Source organism: Siniperca chuatsi, linkage group LG3, assembly GCF_020085105.1.
Source record: "Siniperca chuatsi isolate FFG_IHB_CAS linkage group LG3, ASM2008510v1, whole genome shotgun sequence".
Taxonomy (NCBI): domain Eukaryota; kingdom Metazoa; phylum Chordata; class Actinopteri; order Centrarchiformes; family Sinipercidae; genus Siniperca; species Siniperca chuatsi.
Genome location: NC_058044.1, coordinates 4170706 through 4188577, shown reverse-complemented (window position 1 = coordinate 4188577; position 17872 = coordinate 4170706). Strand labels below are relative to the sequence as shown.

The 17872-nt window shown below is 40.5% G+C and overlaps 1 protein-coding gene across 2 annotated transcripts; it reads right to left on the bottom strand.

Annotated features, from left to right (window-relative positions):
* Positions 1–996: 996 nt before the first annotated feature.
* LOC122873891 (ectonucleoside triphosphate diphosphohydrolase 7-like) lies at positions 997–17148 on the bottom strand. Of its 2 annotated transcripts, none has more exons than XM_044191192.1 (14): positions 16952–17148; positions 15146–15247; positions 14823–15005; positions 11971–12176; positions 9929–10079; positions 9374–9477; positions 9097–9156; positions 8803–8951; positions 8322–8488; positions 7434–7635; positions 6996–7115; positions 6796–6881; positions 5179–5340; positions 997–4494 (listed from the first exon to the last, which is right to left on the bottom strand). In XM_044191192.1, the coding sequence occupies exons 2-14, from the start codon at positions 15151–15153 to the stop codon at positions 4278–4280; spliced, it is 1815 nt and encodes a 604-aa protein (XP_044047127.1). In that variant the 5' UTR covers positions 15154–15247; positions 16952–17148; the 3' UTR covers positions 997–4277. The 2 variants fall into 2 exon arrangements, with proteins under 2 accessions (XP_044047127.1, XP_044047126.1); XM_044191191.1 differs by having other exon boundaries at positions 15146–15250; positions 16952–17147.
* Positions 17149–17872: the final 724 nt, after the last annotated feature.

The window sequence follows — 17872 nt, the reverse complement described above, 5'->3', positions numbered from 1 at the left end:
GCATGTAACGTTGGAGAAACTAGCAAAAGACCCCCCCACCTAAAGGGGCCTCCCTCCAAAACTCCCCCAAAACATTTGCATGAGCAATGGGTGCAGCAGGTGGGTGCAGCAGGTAGGGCAGGTAGGCCAGCCAAGCTTTTCATTCAGCCGAATGATCTGTCTCTGGCACTCCGGCGAACACCCAGTGTAGCGGAAGTGACTGGGATTTTGTTAGTAGTTCTCACATCATTAAGAAACAAACATGACCGAACAATTTTAATCCACAAACCTCACCACGGACAGTTTTCATTGGGATTGCTTCCTAACTGAAAAATCCCCCCATGGTGGCAGAAATCTGAAGGCAAAGGAGTTTATAGCTGTTCAGAGCAGCCACAAAAGCCTGCCGAGGGGCAAGATGCATTCAAGTGTACAAACGGGGGTAATTAGTTCAGATGCAAACCATTTTTCCAAAAAGAAAAACAACAAAACTTTGCTATTCTAAACAGGTAACATTACTGAGGTTCGTAGTTCATTCTTGGACCGGTAGTTGAGAAAAGATTCTCACCACAAGTTCCATTTAGTAGCTGTTCTGGAGCTTTTGATCATATCACCAAATCTTCATCAGCAGATGGAGTTGCCCAGTTGTCAGTGCATTGTAGATGTTCAAATTTCCATTTTTTTTCTGAGCACTTTAAGGACTTCTTATCCATGCTGACTTAAAAGCTCCAATATCATCAAAAGCTCCAGGGGAGCCACTAAATGGATCTTTGTGGTGAGATTGTTTTCTCAAAGGTAACATTACTGTTTTCACCACAAGACCCAAGGGCTTCTGACTTTATACCCAAAGTTATCAGATTGGTGGAGCCAGCTGATTGTTGGGGGCATAAAGGTTGAGTTTGTCTGTAAGACGGTGCTGAGGGCTTAAATGCCTGAATATCCTGCACACACACACACACACACACACACACACACACACACACACACACACACACACACACACACACACAACAGACAGACTACAGCCAAAAGGATCCTTTATTGGATTGGAATTGTTTCTATTCACATTGCTGTTAAAGGTCCCTTAATTAAAAACATCAAAGTCAAGTGTCCCCTTCAGTGAATTACTGTTCAACATTGCACAATGCCCAGATCTGGAAAGACACACTCAATCACTGGTCCCTTGTCAGGAGTCAAAACACCAGCGGAGCAGCAGAAATCCTGGAAACCACATCAGGGTGAATCAGAAAGAGGCCCACAGTTACCTTACAGTGTAAAGTATAGGACGGCATCGGAAATTAAACAAATTACTCGGTCAGCGTTCAAATTTCAGGAAACTCCTGTGACTGGTTCAGGACTCACAAGTGGAAAAGTATTTTTGACGTACAGATGAGGGGACAAAGGTTACAAACACACACTGACAGTTTGACAAGGACGTGCCAGGACGAATAGAAAAGAAAGGAGAACGAGCGTGTACGGAACATATTTAGCAAAAGTGCAATCGCATTTTTAAGCTGTAGAAAGCTCCCAAACTGTTTGCACCTCTCTTTTATCAACTAAACATTCATGTAAGCTCCACAGCACAGGTTACAAAACAGCTTTTTCTTTTAAAAACAATGGAGTCATCATCATTTAGTTTGATGAATCAGGTCCCCTGTGGGATCAACGCATTATTTAACTTCGCAGGAAGCTTCACCAGGTGCTACTCAGACACATATTTGCATCGTCATGGTTTGTTGCACGGCTCTGTCAGTGTGTCAGCACATAACATAATACCAACAAAACAGTGGCTTCATTTACAGCTATGAAATGCAGTAAACACAAAAACTGAATAAAACCCACTTTTCTCAGGGTAAGGCTTTTTTTCCCTCATAAATGGCTTTAAAGTTGTTCATTTTGAAAACCAAATTAGATGTTTAACACACACTGAGATCTTTTCTGTACTTTTTGCCATGTCCCAGCATCCATTTTGACCAGTGGCATGAGACAAGTTTCTTCCCTTTCATGGAGTTACTGGATTCAGAAATCAGACGGCATCTGCATAAATCAGGTCTCCGAAGGGCTTCGTCTGCTTTCAGCACCTTTATCCAAACACTGAGCAGAGCTCTCTGCTTATTTCAGCTAAAACGCTTCTTGGCTCTGTCTTTGCTCTGATTAAAAAAACAAAATAAAAAAAAAACTGTGCTGGACGGGGGTCTTGGCAGGACAACAGTGGCATTCAAGTATCAAAGTACAATCTGAGGTCCGAGCTCTGCAGCTCACATCATCAGTCTGCAGGATTGCTTTCAAGGAAATCTTCCCATCGGGACGGACAAAGGTGTAGATGAAACACTATCTTTGATGGCAGAAAAGTACTGCTGCACTCATGATGATAACCTGCCATGATATCACCGCGCACTGAAGTGACATGCTAAATCACATTTGCGGTGTGAACATTTTAATCGCTAGATGGTGGTAAAAGGATTTTTGAGGAGGTGACTCATCACTAAGATTTAAGGTGAAACAAAAATCAGTTCCCAGCTGAGCGACAGCTTCTTCACCTTCACTTTCTCTGTTTGCAGGTGGGAATGTCTTGTTCAAGTCTGTTACCTGTCAACAGACGACAATACTCACAAGGTCACATGTACATGTTGAAGTGAAGGACACGCTTACATAACTCGGAAACTAGCCTTAAGCCAAAGTTGTTAAATGGAAGAAAAACATGATGCTATTTTTAGATCCTTACCGCTAGTGGCAAAAATGTGAAGTTTGGCCTCAGGGAAAGGTTAAGTTGTTACCTGAACACCTGTGCAGTGGCCATTTTGGGACATTTCAGACTCAGCTCGTCAGGCTCAGCTCTACATTGTCAGACTTGGCTCAGCTTTCTTCAGTCTCAGTTAGGCTTTGTTGAACTCAGCTGTACTTTCAGCTAAATTACATTTTAACATGAACTAAAAGTTCTGTTACAGTCCAGCTAACTGTAACAACATTAACATGTCAGCTAACATTAGCATGTTAAAATGTTTAGCATTTTAACATGGGTGCAGCTGGCCTGGTAACAAGCTAATAATTAGCATGCTACGCTACGTTCACGTCATATCAGAGTTACTGTAATTAATGCCCGTTTCAAACATCCGATCTGTCAAATTTACAACTGGGAAACTTGATTTTTCTGAAAGCTGTGATATGTCTGACTCAGCACTTTATAATACAGAAGTGCCTGAAAAAGTTAATAAATGACGCCTCATGTCAGCCGAAGTCGTCATTCAAGTTAATTAAACCCACATTTAAGGTTATATTGTTAATTAAATTAGTGTTATATTGTCAGTGCACTGACTTTTAACCCTCAAATGACCAATTCTGCAATCATACAAATGTCTTGAGTTGTCCAATGATGTGAACGTTCAAAGTCAAAAACATGGGAATTTTTCCCATCTCTATGATCCATCCTTTTGTGACATAAACGCAGCCTGTTATGTTGAACTTATAGTACAGCTGAGGTAACTAGATTTGTTTTGGAGGTATCCTGTCATGACTTGGAGTGTTGGACAGGTGTAACTTTGGTGGTGCGTCACCAAAGTCATTAGGATTAATTCTCTAGTGAAGATGAATGTCGACGCCAAACTCCAAGGCCGCTGGATATGTCGAGATAGATTTTCACTGTGGACAGACTGACTGATTTGGACTTCAATAGAGCCATGCTGCTAGCACATGCTGCTAGCTTCTCCTAAATGGATGTTAAATGGTCAACAAATCCATATTCCTGTTAAATCCTCTCTGCTGGGGGTTATTACCACCTCTGCCTTCTCGCTCAGCAGTTAAGACATGTATCAATCCACTGAATCCAGACTGCCATTAAACTGAGCTGAGCACCTACACAGAAACATGGCTTTGGATCTTAGGAGAAATGGATAGCAATCTAATGATAGTTGTTCAGTCCTGTTATGCCAAGCTGATTCTTTTCTTCCAAAATAGTCTTTAAAAAAAAAAAAAGAAAGTGAACACAGAGAACATCTTTCCACTGTGAGATGGGCTCTGTGTTTAAAGCTGCACGATCAAGAATATACAGAGGAGTTTGATTTCCAGGCTCATTGGACGATCTCTGTACTGTGATGTTTTTCCACGCAGTAAAATCTTGGATCCCATATATGCTCCTTGGCCAAGTCACACGCTGGGCTGGTGAGTTATTTCCAGGTTCCTTATCTGTCCTCCATACTCATATTCTTTAGTTTTGGTATTGTGGTTTGGTTCCAATAAGTCAAATATGTCATGGAGGACACAAGACCCTTCAGGTTATCAGTCTGGAACCTCAGATGTATTTCTCAGGGGAGGAGGGCCTCTCCCTCTTCAGCCCAGAGGAGGTTCAGGGCCTCGGCCTGCCGCTGCTCCCGCTGGTGGATCCTCCGCAGTCGCAGGATGTAGAGCAGGATGGCCAGCACCACCACCAGGATGCACAGCGAGAACAGGTGGTGGTTGTAGACGAAGGAGGAGCGCAGCCAGCTGGGGTGGCTCTGACGCAACGTTTCCTGCTGCAGGTCCCTGGAGACAATAGGAGGGGCAGCAGACGACATGAACAGACATGCCGACATGTTTCCCACAAAAAAGTAACGCTGATTCTTACCGATGAACATTTATTTAGAAATTTAAGAAGAAGCGATAGTTAAGCTACTTTACTGATCCTGTTTAAGAAAGCCATCCTCTTCATTTGACCAATTCTAACTGTAAGCGACTAACATTATCTAAAGTAAGCAGAGTGACCTTTTATTGCTAAAAGTTGTTAAGGTACAACAACTTTACAAAACTGGTACATCAATGTAAGGAGGATTAGTTTTGGAACAACCATGTATTCAGCCTCTGTGCTGTGGTTTTCAACAGGGCACATCTTCCTTTGGCTAAATATTAAATACTTCATTTTAATTTAGCTTTGGATGTTTAATTTCTGTCGCATAAAGAAAGACACTTTCTTTCTACTTAAGTCTGGAGGAAGGGAGAAACACCATCTTCTATCATGGAGGGTTACTATGTTTTCTTTCATTATGTCACACTTCATATTCCTCATCCTTTGCTGGTAGGAGCTGTAGATTAAAATTAAACACTAACTATTACAATGACAGTGTTATGGAGGTGAAAATCATATCTATTCGCCTGAAAGCATGATATATTCAATTGTGAGATTTTTCAGAGGTGTTGTCCTGGTCTGTATGTATGTGTGTGTGTGTGTACCTGAGAGGCAGGAAGCGGGTTTTAAACAGGATGGCTCCCAGAGTCCATTGGACCTCTTTGTCATAAACCAGCTGGGCTGTTTTCAGACTCGGGTAGTCGGTGGGGAAACGGAAGCCGGAGTGCAACACCTCGTACATCCAGGCCGACTTGAAGCACTGATACCTGGTTTAACAAGAGCAGGATGACGTGTCAGAGAGGGACAGCGGTTTATTTTGTAGATGTCTGCAAAGGGACAGTGAATATCATATAGAGCCAGTTGCACAGCTGCACCTCAAGCAGTTTAAGCCCAACCTGAGCCACCTACAGGCAAGAAAAGTAGCAGCTGTTCAGACCTGCAGATGTAGACATGCCAATGAGTGCCACCTACAGGCAAAATAGTACTAGCTTTTGCAATTTTGACACTTGAGTGTTACATCTGCAAATCTGTACTTTTTTTAAAGCCGCTGTTTGTGTTTGAGGTTTTATAGTTTGCATTTTCTTACCAGCAAAATGTTAAAATATTAACTAGAGCACATTTTCTGATAAATACTGGGAAGAGTGCAGAGTTTGCTCTGCTAGGTGTCATCATGTGTTCTTTGTCCTCCAGGAAAGAGGACCAGGTTTCTTTGAACAGGGAAGTTAAAGGAAAATTATTTATGCAGGCTGACTAAGTTCTGTCTTTGGTACTAAATATATGAGCTATAAACTCGGTTGTTACTGAAATCATTTACATACTGCATATGTTGTTCACTTGGCTCTGACTGTTTCTCCAGAAAATTAACACTTAGGGTCAGTTGTCAAGTGTGAGCATAAGTGTTCATTGTCAAAATGCCAAAGCTTACTGTTGAGCTTGGTTTATATTTAAAAAGGAAAATAAATTAGTTACATTTTAAATTAGATTTACAAAATCTTCAAAATCTTCAGTGTTTTACAGACATTAGCTAAACTGAATTTCACATCCACTGGAGGTTTGAGTTTCCTTTCTTTTCCTGCTGGTGGCACAGGTTGGCAGGTGTAGAACTGGTCTGACAATGACTGAACAGCACCTCCTTGTGGAGAATTTGCAGTCTGCTAAATAAGAATTGGTGAGTTTGTGACTAAAGGGCATTCTTAACATCTAAAAACAAATCTGTAATTTTCTGTAACCATTAAAAAATAATGGGTAATATGTAGTAACCCTAGCAGGGCTTTCAATAAAGAAATGCTTCAATTTTAAAAATGACAATGTGCGCCGTTTCCTGTAAACAAATGACACTTTTGAAACTGTTTAGCACTGATATTATATGACAAACCAATACTTAAACCTACTCTATATCAAGTTCATGAAACCCTATACATGTATTGTTCTATACATTATCTGGTAGCTCTTTCTTGTAAAAAAAAAATCTGGCACACAGAAGTGATGCGTTCTCAGGACGACACAGTTGAGGTGTGTGTGTGTGTGTGTGTTTTGCTGGGGATAAACCCAAGATGTACTAGATATCTAGCGTGAGAAGCAACAACCACCACGGCTGAGCAGAGAAAGAAAAGACTGACACATACAGGAACCCGCACTCGACAGAAAATACAACGAAAGACGTGTTTCAGTCATACCTTATTGTTTGAATGAAGACAGTTCGAGAAGAGAGGTGAACTTACCTGAGTCTGGTGATGTCGGCCTGCTGAGAGAAAAGCTTGTTGTCCAGACGCTGTTTCAGTGTTGACCACTTAGTGGAGCAGTAGTCCTGCAGAAAAACCAAAACAAACACAACCAGTGAACAAAACAAAACAAAAAGAATAAAATCCTATTATTCAGCAAAGTTACTCATGAAAAGCCTCAGTGGTGTGTGTCTGCATACCATAGCAGCTCGGGAGTACTTCTCACTGTCATACTGTCCTCCTAACCTCAACACGTCCTCTGTACAGTAAAAAAACTCTGAGAAGCCATAGAACTCACTGTTGCTGAAGTTGATGGGAGCCTGAAAAAACATGGCACCAAAAGTTATTTTTGGCATTTCTGCTTTGTGAAGAATCAAACCCAAGTTGTCCAGTGAGCAGTGACTTCAATGTGACTTCATGAATAAAGAACTCCCCTTTAAAAACAGGATAGCAAATGAAGGAAATGCATCACAATGAACAGGTTTTTGTTAATTGAAATGAAAAGACATCATGCCGCCATATCATTATGCTAACAAAACACACTTAGTTTAAGGTACAGCCTGTGCTTATTTATGTGTTTCTGTGCACCAAAAATTTTAATTCTCATAAAAGCTTGGTATTGACATGAAGGTTCGTACCTGGTAGACGCCCCCTGGTGACATGGTGCCGTTGTGGAGGCCCAAGAAGGGTCGTACGGCCTCTTGACACCGAGTCCAGTCACCCAGACCCCTCAGGTACAACGTGTTGTTGTCCCTCACAACTCTGTCTGACAGACCGGCCGGCAGACAGGGGTCCAGGTACGGTTTGTCCTCACTCAGGCCTGTCTGTGTGGTTAGAAACCTGGACAAACAGGAACATGAATAAAAAAAACATAATTAAAATTTTATGTGCTTGAGGAAGGAAATGGTTCAGCAGATCCGTCGATCTGTGGCCTCATTTTACATAATAATCAAAATACACAATCTAATTATCTACTATACACTGTTATAGCATCTTTACAAGATTTAATTAGCATATTCATTTGCAGATATCAGTATAATTGCTATAAACAACAGACTGCCAGTACTGAGCAGCTTGTGAACTGTTTTGTACATCAGGTACCACCTGGTTGGATTTCACAGAAAATATGCATTGTACTTTATGGCACAAAGCCGAAGGAGGGTGCTGTCTTCACAGGGAAAACACAGCTGAAAGTTTCAGTTTTGACAGGTGTTGGAAGAAGCAAAATGCTGATGGAAAAATCTACATTTTTACATGCTTCATTAATGCCTGAAAGAAAACCTTTGACCAAAGAAGGAAATACTGATAGGGGTTCTGTGAAATGTAGTCTTGAATTTGAATAACACGAATAATAAAACTGGCATTAGAGGAGATGAAAGAAGCTACCAATCATCTAGACCACGGTCTCACTATTAAGTAATCTAAGTTTTTTCAATAAAAAAAAACATAGCAGCTATAACATATAAAAGGAATGCATACTGGCCCAGAAAATAATACGTTGTGAGTGTGCATGTGTGGGTCTGAACCTGTTCTTGGCCAGTGTGTTGTTGACCAGCTGGTCCACGTAGCGCTGCCTGGCCATGTTTCCGCCAAAGCCGAGGAATGTGGTGACGTAGACTCTGTAAACATGTTGTGTGCGCTCAACATCGCAGCCCAGATTGAACTCTGCGAGAACACTCTTCCCTGCCTCCTCCTAAAAAACACAGACATTACATTGCTGCAGACCAGACCAGCTGTGCAGACTAACACAAGGGCTCACCATAAAGAATTATGTTTTTTAATGCCAATAATAGAGCTGGAACAATTAGTCCATTAGTCAATTGACAGAAAATTAATCTTCAACTATTTTGATAGTTGATTAATCATTTAAGTTAATTTTCAAACAAAAATGCCAAATATTTGATGGTTCCAAGCACTTTAGCCCTAATCAAAAACAGTTTTCCCAGTATCAGGAGTTAACACCATCATTACTCCTCCAGTAACAAATGTCTCACTGCACTTCCTTACTTCTTCTGGTGAACTGAAGGTGATGGCACTGGGCACCTCATAGGCAATCTGCAGTGAAGCTCCACCCATATCAATGATGCCCACTGTGCGCCGCCTGCTGATTGGCTGCTGGTTCTGAGACCCCGTTGTCACCTCAACTGTGGCTTCCTCTGAGAAACATGAAGGAATTATGGTATTATTATGTTATTTTATACTATAGTATTTCACATCTGAATAAAGCCCAAACGGTACATAAAACAAACATTTAGTGTCAGCTTCAGATAAGTCTTGTTAACATCACATCTTCACACTCACCCTCATCAGCATGATCAAAGCGGCCCAACACAAAATTAATGCCAATCCACGCATACACTCCTTCAGGGTTGAGAGGCAACAGGAGCATGTCATCACAACCAGGATGGGGAGAGACAAAAAACACAAACACAAAAACAGGCAGGCAGCAGTTAGAAATGACACGTTTAAGCATAACTCCTGCCATTGTGAATGTTACATTCTCTTAATTCAGTAAATATATACTCTTTTCTCAAACCAGTAAGCAATAGCATCATAGTAAGCAAGCATGTCATCTCACCTTCCTGTTTCCCAGAGATGACCTCAGCATGGGAACGGGAAAACAGAAAGTCAAACGCCAGGGGAACATCAGTGACCAGGTCCTCCAAAATGTCCGCCTGCTGGCTACATACAGAGAAACAAGAAATTTAACATAGATGCAGAGGGTGGGACAAAAATAACACAAACACCAGGCAATACTGTGTACAGTCAAGTCTAACACAATAGATCTACAATTAATACCAAATGTGTGGATTTTATTTTTGTGTATGTTTCTGCTTCAGCTTCCTTAAATGCACAAATAAAGATGAGGAAAAGAAAATGAAGCATGAAGAGAAGAACAAAGAGAGAAGAATATAATTAAGCAGTGGCTCACAACATGCCGCGTGGTACAGCTAATGATTATGTTTTGAAAAATGTTATTGGAATTTTAAGTGGAACCACAGAAACGGATTCAAATGTTACCATGTAGAATCACATAACTTAAAACATAATACATAACATGTATTTATACATAAGACATAATTAAGTTGAAGAAACGGATGCACACTACGCTGTCACATGCTGTTCTATCTACCTCTCTGGCAGCAGCCTCATGCCAGCAGTGCAGAGGATGTAGAGCGGTGTCTCTTTGTGTTTGCTCTTTGGGACATGAGCAGCAGCAAAGCTGAGGAGAGGATGGAGGTATTCACTGGCCTGCCCCGGTGTCTTCGCCAGGGTGGAGATACCTGAGAGAACCACCAAAACACACACACACACACACTTGTTTTCACAAGACCGCTAATTATATGGACACAGCTAGACACATATAGAACACTAATTATAATGCCCACACTGAAATGACTAATCTCTTAAAAGCTGTCAAGATGAGATTAGAAAAACTGAAACTTGTTCAGTGAAGCAAACTGCACAATTCATGAGAACAGTCACATCTTTTATCTGTCCTGATCTTATCCTGAGTATCCAGCAGCTCTGGAAGTGTTGTTTTCAATAGAACTGCAGAATTCATTGTGTTGAACTCCAAATCACTATTTCAGAAAATGTGCGATTTATTTCAGATTTGCGCTGCAAATGCAAACAGTCGACATGTTTTGAAATGAAATTATAGCCTGGCCGGTTCCATGCAATATCTGACTGATTGGGATTATAATCATGCCGCCCATACGGTCATTCCTGAAAACAATGCATGAGAATGGGTTCTTCCATACAGGTTGTTACATTCGGTCTATACCTATAAAGCTCTACTGTTGAAGCTTCCAAACTACCTCACATCTCTTCTCTCATTTAAATCTACAGTACACGATCCGGTAACTACCAAACCTTAGATATCCCTCATGTACGCACTAATGTTGGCAGAACTGGTTTCAGGTACTGTGCACCTTTTAAATGCAGTGAGCAGGCCAAACTGCCCTCAAACTACACCCTTGGATAGTTTAAAGCTTTATTATCAATGATTCTTGCAACTGTTTTTACTGATTCCTTGTTTATCGTGTAGTTGTGTTAATTCTGTTTTTTGTTTGTGTTCTTTTGAACGTTCTTGTTCTCGGGTCTCTCTTGGAAAAGACATGTTAATCTCAGCGAGACTGCCTGATTAAATAAAGATTAAATAAAATAAAAAAATAAAAATAAAAAGTCCCAGGGTTCAAAGTGCCACATAACCTTTAACTGCTGCTCGTGGAACAAACCCAGTGTATCTAATCTGCCTGCTATGACTGAGAAAAAAGTCACAAGGACTGAATGACTGGCTGGCATGGCTGTCATCAGAAATACTGCTCTTAACAAACTCCTCAACTCAAGATGAAACAAGTAAGTTTACCATACAATGAAAAACAGCTACAGAGTAATTTTTCTTCTCTATTATTATTATTATTATTATTATTATTTTTTCCTTCTTTCTACTATCTATGTTCCACAAATGCTCTCTCCAATCTCTTTCACACACTCACTCTTTCACTTTTTTGGCTCTGAGCCAAAGGGACAGACAATGATAAGTAATGATCCTCATGCTGACTGAATTCTGAGTACATGTCTGCGTCTGGCACCATTGTAAAGTCACACAATAAGAAAATAGGGATTGTTCCAACAAGTTTAAGAGATGATGTTTGACCAGATCTCTGAAGAATTTTGTCCTTTTCACCACCAATTTTGCTGCATTTGCACTGCACATATAATCACGGTTTAAGTTTTATTTTAAATTATTAAAAATATTGAAATGAAAAAACAGAGCAACTGAGAGTTGCTGCTTTTGGCTTGACCGATTCTTGCTCAAAAACTGTCCCATTTTCTTTCACTTGCACTGGAAAGAATGAGTCTGTCGTGCACAAAGGACACACAGTTGTCCATGGAGGACACTAGAAACATTCATGCATGAATATACAGATTTAGGTTCTCAGCAAGCCAAGAGCCAAGTTTTGTCTGCCTATTGGTTTGTTTGTGTGCAAGACTTTTTACACAGCAACAATTTACAAAACAATGTACTTTAACAAGAAAGCACTAACACACTTGATAGTTTCATAAAGAGCAAAGGAAAGCAGAAAGGAATGTGACAAAAAAAAACCCAAAAACAAAACATTGCTGTGACAACTGAGCACATCGAACAACTGAACTCCACTTCCTTACCAGGTTTGATCTTCTTGACGACGGGTTTGCGGTCACGGTCCCTCATCTGTCTGATGTCCAGCAGGGTGTGAGGGTTCCCATTGTGGGGGGGCCAGTAGTACACAAAGACTCGAGAACCACTGCTGCCACAGTCCACCACGACCCCATAATTCAGAGCAGGGTTGAGGACGTCAGTGGCCTCCATGGACTCTGCGATGGAGAGGTACCTGGAGGAGAGCAAACACAGACATTATGAGAAGAATATACTCCTGAACAGTGTTTATGTACTGTATTTAAAAGAAGCGTAGGAACAAATTAATGTTTTATTACAGTGGCAACTATAATAACCCCAAAGTTCTGGTTCTAGGCGACTCCATTATCAGATTTGTGGACCTTCCCGGTGCCATAACTTACTGCCTTTCTGTTGGCAAAATAGCAGATTTTATGGAACTCGCACCCACGCTGATTGAACTTCGGCCCACACAGTCATTGTGCGTGCAGTGACGAATGATGTCATGGCCAGACAATCAATGAAGCTCCAGCGTGACATTGAATCCTTGGCATTAACTATTTAAAGTCTGGACAAACACTGTCTTCTATCTGGTCCTATTCCCACCATGTCAACCAGATCTGAATGTTTCTGTCTTTTTAGCCTCTATGGTTGCAAAACTTCTGTTCAACAAGTTCACTGACAATTTCAATCGTATACTGCTGGACGCATTTAATTCAGTCGCCCCCCTGTCCACTAGAAAAAACTAGACCAAAACCATCCCCCTGGTATAATCGAGACACTTGGTCCCTTAAACAAAAATCCAGAAAACTTGAACACAAATGGAGAACAACCAAGCAAGAAACCTTTCGGCTTGCGTGGTCAAATAGCCTGCTTGAATATAAATATGCTCTTCGTGCTGCTCAGTTCTCAGCCCACTATTACTACAGATGATAAACAACTCCCTTATTAGTGGAACTGTGCATATATCTTTTAAAACAGGGGTTATCAGGCCACTCCTAAAGAAACATAACCTGGACCCCGATTTGATCAACAACTACAGACCAATCACAAATCTGCCTTTCTTTTCAAAACGCCTTGAAAGAACAGTGGCTCAGCAACTCACAGATCACCTCTCATCCAACAACCTGTGTGAACCTCATCAATCCGGCTTCAGAAAATTCCACAGCGCAGAAACTGCTCCGACTAAAGTGGTTAATGACGTACTCCTTGCTTCAGGCTCTGGCTCAGTTTCAGTATTGGTGCTCCTAGACCTCAGTGCAGCTTTCAATACGATTGATCGCCACATTCCTAACTACCATTACCTAAATCAACTATTAGCAAACTACAACTTGTACAAAATGCTGCTGCTAGGATATTAACCAAAACTAGAAAATGTGATCATATTACCCCTGTTCTTATTTCATTACATCGGCTCCCTGTACATGCTAGATCTGACTTCAAGATTCTACTTGTAACTTTTATAAAATATTACAGTAGGTGGTAAGGCGTTCTCTTACCAAGTCTGTACGTTTTTGTGTATTTTGCCAACGCTACTCATCGAATGTTTTTAATTGTATGTGTCGAATATTCCGTTTGTAATGCTTTGTATGTAGTTTATCTCACTTCTATACGTTTTTGTGTGTTTTGCTAATGTTGCTCATTGCTGTTTTTTATTGTATGTACAGCCCTTTGAGGTATGCTTTGTGATATTGAGCTATAATAAACTCTGACTTGACTATTTTCATGACTGGCAACAGTAAGGCGTACAGGTTTGCTTCCTACAGGCTACACCACATAAAATATTCAGCATTCTGTAAGGTGCGATGGATAAAATTTCATGAGCATACAGGAGATGAAAAACATTTTGAGATGCCAGACAAATTGTCTATGGCACTCTCCTCCTTTCAATGCATGTCTGATTAAACTAAATGTATAAAAACACATACTAAGACACACTAAGAAATGCACACAACCTGTTATAAGAGAGCTGCAAATAAACCTACAGAGTGCCTTTAACTCATACAAGTCATCTCTGTATCTCTCATCTCATGTCTGTGTGTCCTTGGTTACTAAAGAAAGCACCTGCAGTCAGTCTCACAAAGCAAGCTCAAGTCACTTTGGCTTCAAAAACAAATTTGATAACAGTTCCCACAAAGCTGGTTATCAGCTGGCTCTCTTTCCCAAGAATTTCCCAGTCTAGCTACAAATGTTTTGAGGTTCACATAAAAGAGGAGGGTGGGGGTTGTAGTAAACAGCCAATCACAAGCAAAGAAGAAATCTTGACTTATATTCGGGTTGAAACAGCATATGGTCAATATGCGTGAACTATATAACGTTTTTTGTATCAATAACAAATATTTTTTAATGATAAACTTCAAATTAGTGTTCTTGTTAGATTAATATTTTGATGTGTGATTCAAGCACCTCCTCTGTGTTAGTTATTCCCATCATGGCTCTCATTGTTGATTGTGAAATGCACTGAAATGTCGCCTCACCATCTTGCATGTCACCTCACCATCCTGTGAGGTGACAATTTTTTTCTTTGAATCCCTGAAAAAAAAGAAAGTCCTCATGCTCCCGTGTATATTACTTTGCAAAGAAAGACCATTTTTGTTTTCAGAATCCTGCAAATGAAACTTGCAAAACCTGTTCAAATCTATCAGCTGTGGAACTACTGTTGATCCTTGCTGATGGTGTATGTCTACTAGGGACCCCAAAATTAAAGTTTTTTTCCAAATGTGTGAGATGGCTCAAAACCTGGGCCAGACTGCCTCTCTGTTCAGCTCCAACGTAACAAGGCCTAAAGATCACGTTTGTGCAGAACTCTCCAGCTCGTTCTGACATTTTTCATCTCCAATAATCAGCAAATCTGTCTACTCACTGGTTGACTCGGGCCCCGGGCCGTCGCTGTGGGCCCCACAGCTGCCTCTGGTAGGTTCCCAGGAGGAGGAGGAGGGCAGAAGTGATGAAGAACAGCAGCAGCAGTCTCTGCCTGGGAGCACAACCCAGAGACAGCTGGGACACGCTGCAGTACCAGGAGGCCGGCAGGCAGGAAAAAGTGATCCTGTGGAGGAAGAACACAATGAAAAACTACAATAAACACTGTGGAGTGTGACTGACTTACATCAGGCCATATACTGTTCAATACAAAAGTTACAGAGCACATCATGAATTCTCTCATAGAGGCTGTTATCAGTTTATTACCTTGCCATATGTCCGCGTCAGCAAAAATACAAGATGTCACAGTCGTCACCTCATGGTGCCTGCAGTCTGATTGGGATCCTGTCCAGAGTTGTGACTTTTCTTCTGCTAGAAGGGAATACGACAGAGATGGTAAAATGGTAAATGGACTGTACTTGTACAGCGCTTTTCTAGTCTTTCCGACTACTCCAAGCGCTTCACACTACATATCACATTCACCCCATTCACACATTCATACACTGATGGCAGGTGCCATCACTTCAAAGAAAGTAAATCATTCACACACACAGACCGAAAGCACAGCCCTCTGGAGCAATTTGAGGTTCAGTGTCGTGCCCAAGGACACTTCGACATGTGGGCTGGGGGAAGCCGGGATCGGCTTCCGATTGGTGGACGACCCGCTCTACCACCAAGCCACAGCCACCCAAGAAAAGGCAATATTCTATTGTATCAATTACTTCCTAGGCTGCTCACACACACACACACACACAGAAATGACAGCTATTTTTTTTAAACTTACAACTAAGACAAAGGAAACACCAGGCAAATTCTGTTGAAGTGGCAGAGGTACTCTTAGCAGTTCAGAAATGTGTTACTTTGCATGCAATGAAAGTACCTAGTTTAATCTGAAGTACTACAGAAGTACAAATAGAATAAAAATAATAATAAATAAGTCTGCAGCGAGACAATTAATTACACAGGTGACATAAATAAGTGTAAACTATTAGTATTGTTATTAAATTGTCCTCTGTATCGATTATGTTGTCTCATATCCCTGTATATTGCATAACATACCTCCTTTGCATTTATACATGTATATTTAATGTGCAGTTAATTCGATTATGATACATGCAAGCACAATCCAGCACCTTGCTGTACTGTACAGTGCATAACATTAGCTACTTGACTTGCACTAAATTACAGTATATTACTGGGTACTACTAATAAACCTGAAACAACTAAACAATAAATCAACAAAAAATATTTTTTCTAGCAAAAACAAACATTGATTGGTCCCAGCTTCTCAACTGTGAGAATTTGCTGTTTTTCTTTGTCTAATGTGATGGTGAACTAAATATCTACTAATGAAACAAGCAATTTGACCCTGGACTTCAGGAAACTGAGACACTATTTTCATTATTTTCTAATATTTAATAGACACAATAATGAGATACTCAAGAAACCCATTGACTGATTAATCGATAATGAAAATAATCATAAGTTACAGCCTCGTTGCAACCCTAACCATCATTGTACAGTGTATATTTGAGTATGGTCATAGATTTAGTTGTTTCTATTATCACAGTTTTTACTTTATTCTAGATATTTGTTCTTTTGTTTTGTAGCTTTTTATTTGTTTTGTGATTTCTGTGACTTTGCTGCTGTAACACTGCAATTTCCCAATGGGATCAATAAATGAACCTATTACTCTAACCTATCTATACAACCACCGTACTGTGCTTCATAGTATTCCCTTATCACCTTATGATATAGCTCCATGATATTTTTTTACTTGTCCTATGATATGTGACATCCCTCTGAAATGCTCCATCCCCCAGTTATTTTCAACAGGCTACGGGTCACTAGAAGAGTAACTGGCTTATTTCCCTGTTACATAAGATTAAACTGTTGCATAAAAAACAGATTAGCTGGCTTTAGGGAGGGAACAAACAACACACAAAGAATACATTTTTACATTTCACACATTAGCTACAACACTGGCTACTATTGTATCTATTAACGTTAGTTGACAGCTGTACAAACCGGCTAGTGTATCCATATGCTACCACTCTCTGATATACCACTTACCTAAATAGTCCTATCCTCCGCCATGATAGTCTAGTCCGTCAGTTAAACTTGTTGTTCCTTCGACAGAAAATACGACACAAATGTTTTTCTTCCCTCACTGTACTTCAGGGAGAGTATTTTAAAATCAGTCGACGAGGCGAAGAGAGGACTTGAACCCAAAGAGACTTCCGGATCCGGTCAGACCTCGTGACTATGTCTACAGATCATTCTTCTTCTTCTGTGCGTTTAGTGGCGGATCGCATTACCAACTTTATCTGTGCGTACCGCCACCTACTGTGTCGGAGTGTGTGGATTCATGGCGTTATAGTATCTGAAACCATTTGGTCTAAAGAAAAACAAACAAAACAAAGGTGAAAAGCTCACAGGCAGTTTGTGAGCTAATCCTGCGTGTATTATATAACCTACCAAGCCCCTTCTGATTTCTCTGAGGTCCTGTCCTGTGCTCAGTAGTGATTTTAAGCTCCACTTCTGTCCAGTCTTATGTACTATATTTCCTAATATCTCAGTTTCTAAATTATATTTCCTACAATGCATGATTATGTCATCAAATGTGAGAACGTCTGCCGCATTCAGGTGCTGTAGTAAAAATAAAACATGCATAGCACATACACTAGTTTTTGACTTTATAATATATATCCAGATTTTATTCCATTATGCATTTTACTAACTACTAACTTGATTATATTGTTTTTTGATTCTAATAAAAATGGTTTTGATTAACAAATTGCGATTCGCTATGTGTGTGAATTTTACAAACCACTAGCTTCCGCTTCAAAGCAAATGCGAGCATAATTATAAAGAAACGTGCCTCTGTCTGTATCAGTCCCGCCCCCACATGCTCTATGAATGTGCGCCAGCTGAGAGGTTGTGTCCTGCCGAGTAGAGAGCGGAGAGTCGTCTTCAGTGTTTGACAAATATTAG

Excerpts from the sequence above, each read along its gene's own strand:
- LOC122873891 (XM_044191192.1), bottom strand. Across the intron at positions 12,177-14,822 it reads CCCGGGGCCCGAGTCAACCA|GTACCTCTCCATCGCAGAGT; the intron begins GTGAGTAGACAG and ends GCTCTCCTCCAG. Across the intron at positions 9,478-9,928 it reads ATGAGGCTGCTGCCAGAGAG|CCAGCAGGCGGACATTTTGG; the intron begins GTAGATAGAACA and ends CTCTGTATGTAG.